This window comes from Cynara cardunculus (assembly GCF_001531365.2).
Source record: "Cynara cardunculus var. scolymus isolate 2C chromosome LG 16, CcrdV1, whole genome shotgun sequence".
In the NCBI taxonomy this organism is placed as follows: Eukaryota; Viridiplantae; Streptophyta; class Magnoliopsida; order Asterales; family Asteraceae; genus Cynara; species Cynara cardunculus.
The window spans coordinates 5,250-20,251 of NC_037543.1; the positions used below are offsets into that span (position 1 = coordinate 5,250).

Sequence of the window (15,002 nt, forward strand, 5' to 3'; positions counted from 1 at the left end):
TTTACTAAACATTCACCTAGTTCATCTTCATATAAGGTTGACTATCAAAAGTCAAACTTTCCCAAACCATATCATGTATACACAACTATTTCTTGTTATCTAATCATGATTTCCACAAGATAATAAGTTATGTATTACATATCTTACACAATATCAAGATTTCAGCTTATAATTCTCAACATGCAACCCTAATTTCATGGTTTCTTGAACTCAAAGTGAATACATTATAAAAAAATGGAAGCATACCTTCAATAATCTTGCAAAATTTCACCAATTTCTTGCTAAAACACCCAAGTTTGGTTCCCTTGAAGAGTACAGAAGCTTAGAAACGAAAATGGGGAAGAATTGGGGCTGAATTCGTGTTTATATTCGTGTTTATATGTCTAAAACCCGAGTTAGGCCGGTTTGACCCGGCTGGGTACCCGTTTTGACCATTAAACACTAAAAATTGCAGAACTTTTTGCTCGAAACTCCGTTTTCGATAACGTTTTCGCCTACGCGTTCATAACAAGATAATCTATAATTTACAATAAAAAAAGTTTCATAAAAGACCTCCCAATAACAGCAGTTTTCATATTTGTACGAGTTATGCTTTCCTTTGAAATTTTGCCGTTTTTGATTTTGAGTTCCGAATCCCGTAAACAACTCCTAATAGGTCCAAAACTTAGTTCCAAAGCTTAACATCTTATCAAAAACCTCCCGATTGAGTATTGTGCGTGTAATTTATCGAAATCATACCGTAATTTGAAAAAAACTTGCATAAAATGCAATCTACGTGACTTTTTCGACTTCCAACAATTCTAACACTTCATATTAACTTATTCAAAGGTGTTCCAACATTTAGATTACCATTTAGATCTTCATTCAAGTTTTGAATAGATTTTTCTCATTTAGGCACTTTAGATACCTACCCAACTATCATGTATGCAATGAACTTTGTATGTTGAACCCTCACATTATCTAATTATGTCAATTGTGAGGTGTTAGCACCAATCTTACCTTCTACATCTCATTTCAATTATGAGTTCTACTTATAGCTCACTAGTATACTTAGCATTTTAGCAAAAAAAATTTTAAAAAATAACACATAAGGTATGTTTATAATTACTAGTTAAACATATTTAAATAGGTGGATGTTACAAATATAAATAAAACACACCATAATCAATTCTACATAATGAATCTTTTTGAATAGAAATTAAAAAAAAATTGTATTACATTACATGAACGAAATGGTTTCACAGTTTCATCAATACACTAATCAACGTAAACCTGATCAGATTTTGTCATTTTCATGTTATTGGTAGATGAATCCGTTTCATTTTGATAATGAAATTGTTTCATTGTTCACTAATTACACAAAATTTTCTTAGAAACCATGAAATAGTTTCACTTTCTTCAATAACCCATTTCATCGGCCAGCATGGTTTGATGAGTTATTTGTCATTTCATGTTATTGATAATGAAATTGCTTCACTTTTCGCTAATTACACATGTTTTTCTTATCTTTTTTGAAATAGTTTCACTTCCTTCACGCACTCATATCATGATGCACCCATTTCATCATGCACCCATTTTTCATCATCATTTTCACTTACTCCATGCACCAATTTCATCATGTATGAAACCGGTTTCATGAATTTTTTTTGATTCTATTGCTGATTTCATTGATTTATTAATCTAATAACTTACGATTTTCATGAATCTTGGCAGTAATAAACCAAGACACAATATAAGAAAATCCAATTTTTACAATTATAATTTAATTAAATATTTTCCATTTATAAAATTTTCTTTATTATGTTACTTTAATTCAGATTTATTAATAACTTCCATATTTAATAGAAAACAATGCGAATGACCAATATACCCTTAATGATTAAATTTAATTAGAAAAAAATGAAAATTTTCTATTGGTCGAAATTGATTTACACGGTTTCTAAGAATTGCACGGTTTTCATTCAAAATTAGGGTTGGGTTCACTTGTGATCAAGAGTTTTTCATGAGACCCGTAAGATCAATTTATGTTCATTGATCAACTTTATAAACTAATGATTTAATGGTCTAAATTTGCACGGTGACAATTTTGTGTTATTGAGAAGTCTCGTGACAATTTTGTGATGATGAATGTTCAAATTGTAGATTTAATTCAAGAGTTGAAAATTGGTCTTAAGGATCTCACGAAAACCCTTGGTCTCACATGATCCCAAGTATATATATCCCTTTTTAATACTAAGTACCATATTAGTTAAATATCCAAATAAGAATGTAGGTAGCCAACAAACTTCATACGATAAGAGACCTTGGAGGGATAGATACGTAGCACAATATATATATATATATATATATATATATATATATATGGACGTCTAGCTTCTTTATAGTTAATTTATTGGATGGTACATTATAATATTATATATTTGATCAAATTCCGATGAGCTGGAATGTTTCAGGCGCTAAGTTGAAAACGTTGAAGAGGCCTCGAGCGGTGGTGCCAATGAATTGTAGTGGAGATTGCAGAATTCCAGTTGATGGTAGGGTTGCATTGCAATTGGAAAGTGGTGTAACAACATGCACATTGCAATTCGATGACAGAAGGTTGCTTAGAAGAAACTGAAGCGGATTCAAAATTATATTAAACATTCCTGATCCATTGGTTATGGCCGATGATATCACATTTCCACCACATGATACTTCAACCAAAGCATCTGGTTTACATATATATACACACACAACACACATCAATTAATTAGTAAAGTAATTAATTTAACTATATATAAAATATTGATGGAAGGAGTAGAATTAGTACTTGGGAATGGGGGGATTGGGGTAGTGGGATTGGCAATGATGTTGCCATTGAGAGAGCATGATACCAATCCAGAGATGTTGATGAGATTGAGGAGTCTTGAAAGTTGAGCATCTGCTATATGTGATGTCGATACAACCATGAGCAAAAACGCAACATATTTCAAACTCCCCATGGCCATATAGATAGATATATGATGATGACAATAATCAAGATTTGAAGGTATCTGCATTTGCTGCTGCATGTAACACCTATTTATAAGGGAATTAAGATTTGTTTTGTGAATCAAATCCATCCTCAAAAGTCTTTGCAACTTGGTGTATGAACGCACGCTTAACACTTGTCGTGGGGTTTATGCAATGCTTTTCGTCAAACACAAATGCACCTCCGAAAAGTAACTTGTACTTTATTTTTCTGAAAGATTTGGTAGGATGCTAGTAGAGGTTAAAGATTTGATGCATCCAGGATTGGTTTGGTTCGTGTGTGTGTCTATATATATATATATATATATATATATATATACATATAGTGAATGTGAGTTATCATCCAATCCGTATGTAAGAAATCCTTTTGTGTATATATACAACAGTGTGTGGATCAAAGCAACCAAAAAGAAAGGTGGATTATTTTATTCATTTTGGAAATTAAAAATCACAAGTCAAGAGAGACAAGTTGAAAGCCGGTAAGATAGGGTTAGGTTAGGGCATGCATGCACTTGTGCATGGGTTGTGGGGATCACCCAACTTCTTCAACTCTATAGTTTACTTTTTATGCAATGAATCATCATCATCCAGAATTAAGATTTGTGTTTTGAGACAGGATTTGTATTAATTGTAAAAGATGAACAAAACTAATAAGCTTCCAAACACATGTATCTATTTAACTAGTCTTCCTCTCCACCCTCGTTTGAAGTATCGCAACTCATAAACATTGCTTGCAGTCTTTGTTAGAAAGCAACTACACGCAAGCCAATCACTCACGTTGTGTTTCTTCAAATAAATCATCATCTAAACATTAGCAATAAGCACCATTCTAATACCCTCCAGGCTCCATCCATCTCCAATTAATAGACATAACTTCTTCTTTCTATATCATGGAGGCAATGCAAAAAACAAGAAGCAAAACAACAAACAGATATTAATCACATAAGGTCATCATGACCCACACAGTGTTGTATCAACAGGTGGTGGTGGTGTACTACTACTACTACAGCTTAAATACTTGAATAATAATGTGGAATCCCTTTTGTCAGTGTAGCAACAAGAAATGACTTCATCAATACCCTCTGCTGCTGCTTTTCCATGTGCAACCTGGCCCGACTACTCCTTTTTGTCATCGTTTGGTTTTTTTAGTTAGAATTTAGTGGGTTCATCTCAAATTATCCGTTACCGTTAGGAAAACATATACAAAGTTGCCTCTTCTTCATACTCACCACACCTTATCAGGGAGAGATTCTCCAATTTCCAACAGGTCTCTATGGCAACCACCAAGTTACCATCAAACTTCACATTTATTTCCGGAAACAAAGAATAACTCACATGTGTTATTCTGTAAAAAAAAAAAAAAAAAAAAAAAAAAACTTACATCTGGTGAGTTTGGTGCTTGTTGCATCGCATATGTTAGACTACCCCACTTCTATATGATGCACAGTATGAGTATACTATGCAGTCAGCTACTTTGTCTTTTCCACTAAATACAATGCATATTTATCCCCTGAAACAAGAGTATTTTAGATATTTCAAGGCAACTTGCCTTGAAATTTCTGGCTAATGTTCATATACTTGTAGAAATATCAATTGATGAGATGAATGTCATCTTTAAAATAGAAAATATCTACAAGTCATAAACATTAATTAGGATAACAAGATTACACATCAACTCAACCATCATCCACAGTGGATGAATATCAGCACACAAACTATAACATATTCATCACACAGAGAAGATATAATAGTAATCACCTCACATTTTATTTACATCTAATTGTTTTGCAATAAAAATTACTTTTATAAACTTTGCCCTCACCAGAATATGATGATAATCAAGGGAGTCAAAAAAAAATTTCTTCTGAAAACTAACAAAATAATATATATATATATATATATATATATATATATATATATATATATATATATGTTTGATGCATATTTGCCAAGAATAGAATATCCTTCCAAGAAGACAGTGATGTTCACAACATCTACATTTTAATCTTAAAAGTAATTAAAAAGATTAAACATTTCATAGTCAAATAGGTATCAAAATATCTCTTCCCAGTATAAATCACTAAACAATTACTCAACCAACCAACCAACTCCTCTTCTACTATAAGATACTATTGAAATTCACAGCAACATCAAGCAAGACATATTGGCAACTTGATCAGTATGTACATAAAAGAAGCATAAATTATTCTTCAATAATACAAATATTAAATAATGCAATAATCAACTAAATGTTAAAAGATAAACAAATTAAGCCCATAAGAACATTCTTGAATCCTTACATGCTCAACTTTATAGATTCGATTCATTTAAATTTCAATCTCATGTAGTACCTTGGATGACCATTTTTCAAAAAATGGCAGGACCGGACTTGTCAATTAAGATTAATAGGGGTGCCATTAGCCTTCCCCTTAATTATCTTTTTATCATTCCGTCTATTTAATCATTTACATCAAACAATTTAGCAACTACCAAATAACTCCTAAAACTGACAAATTATCCTTTTATTTTGTTTTTCTTTTTCAAATTAACTATAATATGACAATACAAATTTTCCGGTATTATTTTTTAATTTCATGAGTTAGTTGTTGAAAATCGGTTTCGTAAATAAATCCAAAGTTGGTTCTGTTTTAGTACAATTAACTCGTCCCCTCCCTATCTAGTGAATCCCCGACCCCATCACCTTCCTTTCTCGGTTGTTCATTAACCCCTACCCCTCCTCCACTAAAAACATATTCAACATATTCTCTATAATTTCTTTAATAAGTTTGTGTCAATTTATATTCTCAATTAGAGGACGAGAGTAGTTAAATCCCTATAACTCGCTTGCTTTGAATTATGCTGAGACTTGATTTATGTTTGAATATCAATTGAATTTCATTTATGCAATCCTCATCTGAAATGTTCTTTATTTTTTGTTTCAAGTTTTGAGAAGGATTCCTTGAATCCTATACCCTAATTTTGAATTCTTAGTTGTGATTGAGAATTTGTAATTGTTCTTGATTCCAGCTAAGCGGCCACAATGCATCAAATAACCACCAAGTTATCTGACTTGCATTATATGGTTGTTTAATTTGATTTAAATGGTTTGGTGTTTGATCATTAACTAGGATTAGTGCTTCTCTAGATTATAATGCAGTTGATAGGTCAAATTTTATGTTCATAACTAGAATTGGCTTAATTAATTAGAAATCAATTCACTGAGCTCCTTGTGCTAGTTTAATCCTATGACAAGAGGGGTGTTTGGCGTGTGTCGACACTCACGATCTGGACTCAGTTGAGAAAATGTGTTTCTATAGAAGTCTATCATACGTAATTTCATAAAGAGTGAACTCTTTTGGTCCCTGAGGTTTAGTGAAATCTTTAAAAGTGGGACCTGGACTTTGATAATTTTAAAAATCATCCTTGTGGTTTCTATTTTCCTCTAAAAGTGGTCCCTGGTCACTAACTCCGTTAAATAAGGGTCAATTTAGTCATTTACTAATTTCTTAAATATTCTTTAAAAAAATCAATATAATATTCTATTAATATTGGGTAAACTTTAATTTTAATATCCCTCGTTTGAATTATCGTTCCTTTATCATTCCCCCTCCGACAACTTGCAAGGCTGCAACACCACTATGACCGGATTTAGATGATTGAAATAAAATATGAAGTAGATCATCAGAAGAAATACTTAGAGTTCAAAAAGACCCTAGAATTTGGAGGGACCGGTGAGGTGAATAGCGGCTTGTTATGGTAAAGTAACTTGGGATCATTGACGACAACCTTAACATTTGGACCCATCAACAACTACTATGATTTAGCTTGATTCATATCTGTTCGACTACAACCCCATACACTTGAAAAAAGGAAACAAATTTATGYATATATAAAAGCAAAAGAGGGGATTAGTGTAAAGAAAAAGAGTCAGACGATGAGAAATGCTGCGAAATGTGTTAATGGTTGTTGGGTATTTGGTTTGTCCCATATAGACCAAATCTCAAATTTTCAAGTGCCTTATATTACCAAGGCTATAACTAGTGTTAAATTGCCTAACTATCTAGTTGGGTCCAATACATATTAAATATCAAGAGGGCCTTGGGATGTAAGGGAGCAACTTGTCATTGTATGGGATGTAAAGGTCATTATATAAAATCACCTCGGCTATTCTACCATTCCCCACACAACCAGGGACTTTGTCCCATTCATAGTAGGTTCAGGGGTGATTTGTCAATATGCTTAAGTTCAGAGGTTGGCTCGCGCCTTGATTTGATGATGGTCAGCTGATTTCATATTTGTTTTGTTTAAGCCATTGAGGTGATAAGGTTGTAAAGGAAGAAGTTATGGTAGGGCCTTGGGATTGCCATTCTAAGTTATGGACCAAGGGTTGGGACCCTAGACAATGTCAAATCAGTATCAGATCAGTCATTAGCAACTCCATAATCAACAATAGTAAGGTGTATAGCTGCATAGTTTTATCACAATACTTGTTTCCAGTTGAAACACAGATGCATTATGTATCTTCTTATGGCCTATGTAATGTAGACATGTGCTATCTAAAATAATTTATATGAATCTTAAGGGAATGATTGTTAAGTGTCGGTGGTTGTGTGGAATTGACCCAAACAAGTCAGGTTGGAGCTATCTGTTTTACATGGGCGAACACTATATCTTGGCTTAAGACTCCACTAGCAGGTACAATCTATTTAAAGATTCAAGCTCAATGCAGTATGGTTTTTGCAGCTAAAAATACCTTAAATGTCTTGAACCATCAGGCATGTAAAATACAATGGTTAATAGATGATCCATCCAAACAACAAATGGCAACATAATCCAGAAACAGCAAGCACAATGAAGTAGAAATTATCCAGAAACAGCAAAGACAATTTTTGATTATTATCTTTCTCTCATCATATAGTAACAAAAGATATATATACCAGGCCATATGCTTGCGGTGATGCACCCTCTATGCCTGAGAGATGAAAGATTGGATTGAGTTGAGAAATCATAAAACTAATAAGTTTTCCATACGCCATTCCTGCAGCTGCACCAATAAAAAGTGATGGAGCATAGTAGCTTCCTACTAATCCACATGCACGACAAAAAGACGTTGCTGCTATTTTGATTGCTATTAGCTGCAATAATAGATCAACAGAGAGGCCTTTCACTAATGGTCGAGACTCTAAGAGGGTGTCAACATTCTCGAAACCCCAGTACAGAACTTCAGGATATATCAAGGCTACAGGTCCAACAGTAAAACCACCAACTACAGGGAAAACTGCCTTTGGCATAGCAAAGGTCTTCTGAATCTTGTCAGTTACCACCATTATCAACGATGTGCACCAAGAAAAGCTCAATGAAACCAGGCCACGAAAAATACCCAATAAAAGATACAGTGGAAGTTCTGAAACAAAAAGAAGATTTAGGCAACATTTTTACCTAGTAGATGCAGCTTATACTTGGTTTATTTTTCCTTTTTTTCATCTTCTTGAAAGATAGGAAAAACCTCACCCAAAGATGAGTAAACCAAGGGAGAGGAGGGGTTCTGCCACACACCTACTGATGCACCCCCAGTAATTCACTTGGAAACCAACAAATGTGAGAATGGAATTCAAGAATTCTAGGATATCATGCACGAAGGCCCAAACCCAGCTGGGCTTATGCTTGTATTTCTCTTTGAGAAATAGTCGTTGTCATCAAATAAGAGCAGCAGCACACAGAACAGTAAAAAAAATATGGTAACGAATAAGAAAGGTAGCAACAATACTACAAACTAGAACAAGCTCACTTATATGGTTTCATCACGATGAATAGCATGCAAAGGCATGAACCAGCTCACTTATATGGTTTCATGATTATTACTTTTTGGATAARTCAACTTGCCGGCAAGTGCATAGTGCTTCCAGGGGAACCAATGTAAAAAAAGGGCACGTTTTYAACAAGTTATACTTTGATTTCAGAATGAGGTTTCTTCTGATGATTTTAGGGAAACAAAAAGCATAAGGTGCTGAAGCTACAGATATTAGTGCAATTCCAAATAAGTTTGTGTGGTTGCTGGAATGCCTTGACTTCGGCATTCAAGAGGAAGGTAGTTTTGGWATAGCTGAAGTTACCTTACTAAGCACCTTTTTGGGAATGGTGAAAGGTAGATGCCAAGGTTGCCTTTGTTGTATTGGATGGTTAAGAGCAGTTGAACATGCTATTTTTACTAACATAGTAAGTGATGGGAAGTTCACACTAGGTGAGTTGTTTAGCAACATTGACATTACCGAAATTTGCATGGTGTAATTGCATTTAATCGTTAGGATCTCAATTGACCTGACAGATTTGAAAAAGCCACTCTTTTGAGGGATAACATGCTTGTAGCAAGTATCTAATAGTTAACACATGAAAAAAAACTGGAAAAGGAAATATACCACTTGGCGAACGGAAATCATAGTCTGAAACAGTAAAGGCAGGTTCAGATCCAAGACCAAATTCTGACACTACAGAGGCTATCACAGCACTAAGAATTACGGTTGAGGTCGTATTCATCAGTGATAGATATGACTCAGCAGGTGATGGCCATAAGACCGACTCTACATCAAAAAAACACCCAGGAGAAGGCAATAGCACACTCTCTCTTCTTCCACCCCTAAAAGAGTATAATGGTAGCACTAACAAATCAGAAAATGATAATTTGTCATCAACATAGACCCTTGAATGCATAAGCAAGTAGCAGAGGATCATAGCAAGAGGAGAACATCAACAGAGGCATTTATAGCAGATCAAAAAAGAGCACACCAAAGGACTTGGCCTACTGACCATCTAAGACGGTTCACCTAATTAATGTTTCCCATGCATCTCATTCTTAGCCAACTCCCTACTAAGTGGTCCTAAAATCCTTTGTTTTGTTTTTTGTGTTCATGCATTTTCTTACATATTTCTTTGTCTATACAGAGGTATATTTCAATTACATGCTCAATGAAGACACATACCCATCCCTTTCGCTCTACATATTTGACGTCACTGAGAATGTTTGGGTTTGTAATGGTTGATAGGCATGATGAGTGCCGAGTTTGGTTTTTTGATGTGTAATTGCAATTATTCTAGAAGGGTTCACCGAGTTTGGATTCTGATACCAAGTAATTTTAGACCTTTGATCTGGATGATCAGTCATTTCTTACACTAGTCCAGACTTGTACTTGGCAAGATTTTTCAATAAGTTCGACTCTTCATAAATTCCAAAAACCTCGGGACGCTTCCCCCAGACCACCGCGAACGGGTTCTGCCCCTTCGAACCCCGCAAGGGGGCACGACCCCCATGACCCCTGCCTTATGGCGATCTAAGGTGATAGGGGCAACATTTGTGTGTGTGCACTCCGCACCCCCTTACTCACTTATGTTTGCCTCATCATCTTACTAGATCTCTAGTAAATCACAACTACACCAAATGGTTGATGACACTAAAATCATCATACATGTTAACCATCACATCTATCATCATATCAGTAGAGGTCCGATTCGTCTTATCTATAAATAATGCAAGGGCGAACTTATGACCTCACAGATGGAGAGGGATTCGAACCTGACAACCTTGAGACGAAGGATGGGAATGAGCGGAATCAATGTGTTCCATTCAGTAATTGGAAGTCCCTACAACTCAATCAATATCAACAACATGTCATGACCGGTTAGGCTTGATTGATTTTGTCAGAAAAGAAAGTAGGTTTCTGGGGTTTATTGGTTATTACACCCCCGGTGCTGGTAAGCTCGGAACTTGGAGATACCCTGGGTTTGAACAGCTTCGTTTCCTATTAGAGCCTGAATAAGCTCGGGTATGCTCCACTCCAGTTTTAATTGTTTATTTGAGAGTAAAACCAACTTTGAGCATTTATCGCAGACTTCATGAAATAATAGGTCTAATTCAGGTGAAGCGCTTTCCGCGACCGAAACAATTGAAGAAAGCTCGCGTAGACCCTAGCTTACAGTAAACTGCCCGAAAAGGCCAGTGAGGTTCCAACTATAGTGAAATGAAGATCTTTTTGAAAGTTCACTATGATTGGAAGAAGACGGGTGGGAGTGAACCGAACGAGATTGTTCTAACACTTACTAAGAGGTTGAATTGCTCTATAGGATAGTACGCGAACGAATCGCATTAATGCTATTTGGCCTACTGAATCGCCCAGCGAACAAATAAAATTCAAACTCATGTTTCATACTTGTTTTTCTCTAAATTCATTAAAATCCATCTTCCGTCACCACTTGGTTTGTTAATCCTCAAAGTAATAATTTAGTAGAAGACTCACGATCACCCTTCAATTTTTGTCATTGCATCTCAAAAGAATTACTCTACCACACCAATAACAATGCCAACATCCAACATATACCTATTCATTGATTTACATTAAATTTCATCAAACTTGTCTCGTAGCATCAATGTGTAGTTATAACAACACATCCTATAAAAATTTAGAGTATCCTTACATAGTCCACAAAATATTCTAGTAATATCGTACTCAAGATTCACAATAATACTTTCATACATCAACTTACTGTATATACTACACTCATAACACTTCTAATATCCAATTCCAACTCATAACGTCATTGATTTTCCTTAATTTGACCGACATTTGATCTACCATGAACCTCTACCTAAAAATTCAACCAACGATCTCCACTTATCCTGCTTTTAAGATTCAAACTTGATATTGTCCCTAAAACATTTAGGTTGTCCCTACAAAATCGTGAAAATCCATCTTATAGTTTCACACAAKGAWAYATAAATCATATATTAGACTCCAATAACCTACAATGTAACCTTAGATCCACACTCTGCTATCAATGTACCCCACTCTTAATGTTTCTAGCATCCAACATATACTAATCAATGTCATTGATTTATCATAATTAACTTGTCCCATAGGATCTTTCTAAAAAATTGCATTACCCGAGGACTTGATTGTTTGGATCTTAACAACCGTCAACAAAAAAAATCTACCATATTTAATAATCTCATGCTTCACAACAATACTTTGATGAAGTACTATTCACAATGATCACTTAATTTTATATACCACACTCATAACATTTTTTGATAAGGAGGGGGGAGACCCCTCCAGATCAAGTAAAAAACACTAAAAAACGCAAGACAAAAAGGAACTCGGGTGGAAGGCGAACCACAACCACCAGAAAAGCCAAGGAGCCCCGAGAGAAAAGGAGGGAAAGAAAGAGATCCAACCACAAGGGAAGGGCCCAGGGAGGAAAAATCTGAGCAAACAACGGGAGACAACCGAGGAAAGAAGAAGGGCCTAAAACAGGCACACCCTAAACCAGACCAACAGAGAAACTAAACACACAATAAGCAACAACCAAGAGAGGCACACAAGACAAAAAACAAGAGAGGCACACTCTAACATTGCAAACATCCAAACACATACTCATCACGTTTGTTAGATTATCAGTTATATCCTCAGAGATTTGCTACACATAACATTGCTAACATTTAATGCGTACTCATAAATGCCTACTCATAAGTGTCGGCGAGTTCCTTTAATTTCGTCGAAATTGGATCTTCCAGCTCGTCCATAACATTAGATATTACCAACACATCCAATGAAGAGCATTTGATGAACTACTAACTAGTTCCAAAATTAATCTAGTTTATCCAAAATCTCTTACTCGTGATTCACAATTTTCAAGCACTGATTTCAAGTTCTTAGCTCGAATCAACTTATTTAATATACTACACTCATAACATTGCTTACATCCAAAGCATACTCATATCGTCATTGGTTTTCCTTAATTTCACCAGCTATTGATATTATTATTCCTTTAAGTACTAATATACAGTATGATTCTATATAAAACCTTGAACACCCAAACATATTTCAATACTTCAACAAAAAAACAATTCTATTTCGTCTATTCTGGCATAAGACAGCATAATCTTCACCATCAGGGTTATTGATCACCTTATTCCATATTTCAATATATAACTTTTTAACGTCAATAGCTTTAAATTGTCCACATAAGGTTTTTGCTTAATATACAAAATGATTCTATGACCTATTACAATATGATTCCATGACCTATTACATCAAATTTATTTCATATATCTTCCAATCCGTGCTGCAGTAGCTTCAGTTCTGGTTGATTAAATACATAAACACATTCACATATCTTTCTGGTATCATCACCATANTATATCTTCCAATCCGTGCTGCAGTAGCTTCAGTTCTGGTTGATTAAATACATAAACACATTCACATATCTTTCTGGTATCATCACCATATTAATATTCATACAACCAGTTCCTAATATTTTTCACTACTCTCGTAATCAAATACATAAACACATGCTTATGTCTCTTTTAAATGTGCATAACATGCCTTAAACATCTTCAATTCACTTCATTTCACTACAATCACTTACGAGTCGTCCATCCAAGAATCCGTTTATTTTGGTCGATTTGGTCACAACATTCCAATCATCTATCTTTTAACCTTCAAATTAAAGACTAGTTTCCTCGTGTCTGCATTTAATCTTTACAAAATCTCCAAATTTTAATCAACGTTTACTTAACTGTATATGACCATTCAACCAACAATCTCCTTACATTCAAACTCAAGTTTTCATACTTGTTTTTTCCAAAACATTGAGATTATCAATACAAAATCATGAAAATCCATCTTATTTTACTCATGGATGTGGTTTTAGTAAAAATTAAAAGTAATAAATCATATAATACTACAAGACTTGAGATTACCTTTCAGTTTAACCTTAGATCCACACTCTGTTATCTTATCTATGTAGTACACACATTATAGTTTTAACATCCAACATATACTTATTGAAATCATTGATTTCCCTTAACTTCATAAGATCGAGGATCTTCCTACTTGTCATAGGAAAAATATGCAATACCTTCAATTACCACCAACTGCGATAATCTAGCATATTCAATTATCTCATGATCCACACCAATACTTTGATGCACTACTGTTCACAAGGGTTCACCTTATTCTATGTGCCACACTCATAACATTGCAAACATTTAAACACATACTCCTCACGTTTCTTTGATCATTATTATATCCTCAGAGATTTGCTACACTCAAAACATTGCAAACGTTTAATGCCTACTCATAAGTGTCGGTGAGTTCCCTTAACTTCGCAGATATTGGATCTTCCAACTTGTCCCATAACATTAGATATTACCAACACATCCAATGAAGAGCATTTGATGAACTACTAACTAGTCCCAAAAATATTCCAAGTTTATCCAAAATCTCCTCATGAATCACAATTTTCAAGCTTTGCTTTTCAAGTTCTTAGCTCTAATCAACTTATTTAATATACTACACTCATAACATTGTTTACATCCAATGCATACTCATATGGTCATTGGTTTTCCTTAATTTCACCAGCTTTTGATATTATTACTCCTTTGATTACTACTATACAGTATGATTCTATAAATAACCTTCAACAACCAAACATATTTCAATACTTCATCAAGAAAAACAATTCTATTTCRTCTATTCTCGCATAAGACGGCATAACCTTGACCATCATGGTTATTATGATCACCTTGTTCCATATTTCAGCATTCAACTTTTTAACATCAATAGCTTCAATTGTCCACATAAGGTAAATGGTGCTTAATCATCCAAGATTATCATCCTTATAAGTATGCCAATAAAAAAAAATAAGGCCACCATATCATACCTCCTCTCTATGATGCTATGTCTCTATCACATACTTCCCAAAATATTGTTTAGTCATCTTTCCTAGATCCAAGACATACATATTCTCAATTGACGTAATTGGGCCCTGACCAAAAATCACTAATGACCTTTTCGTATTTAAAGGCAAAGGTTGTGGCCTACTTCATAAACAAAATATTCTCGTCCCTAAAATGGAAAACCTCTAAATTATTGGGTAACTGATGCTTTATTTCATTGCCTCTAAATCCTAACGATGACATTGTCAAGTTCATGGTAACACAC

At 34.5% G+C, this 15,002-nt stretch overlaps 2 protein-coding genes across 2 annotated transcripts in view; both read right to left on the reverse strand.

Moving 5' to 3' along the window:
- Positions 1–2,388: 2,388 nt before the first annotated feature.
- Positions 2,389–3,003, reverse strand: LOC112499683 (phylloplanin-like). The gene is made up of 2 exons (XM_025103008.1): positions 2,810–3,003; positions 2,389–2,708 (listed from the first exon to the last, which is right to left on the reverse strand). Exons 1-2 carry the CDS (start codon positions 2,985–2,987, stop codon positions 2,425–2,427), a joined length of 462 nt encoding a protein of 153 aa, XP_024958776.1. The 5' UTR covers positions 2,988–3,003; the 3' UTR covers positions 2,389–2,424.
- Positions 3,004–7,802: 4,799 nt separating this feature from the next.
- LOC112529709 (60S ribosomal protein L22-2-like) overlaps positions 7,803–15,002 on the reverse strand; it is a 28,694-nt gene continuing 21,494 nt past the window's right edge. The window contains exon 5 of the mRNA XM_025141072.1: positions 7,803–8,053. The gene's annotated coding sequence lies outside the window, so the exon portion shown is untranslated. The remainder of the gene's footprint in view (positions 8,054–15,002) is intronic.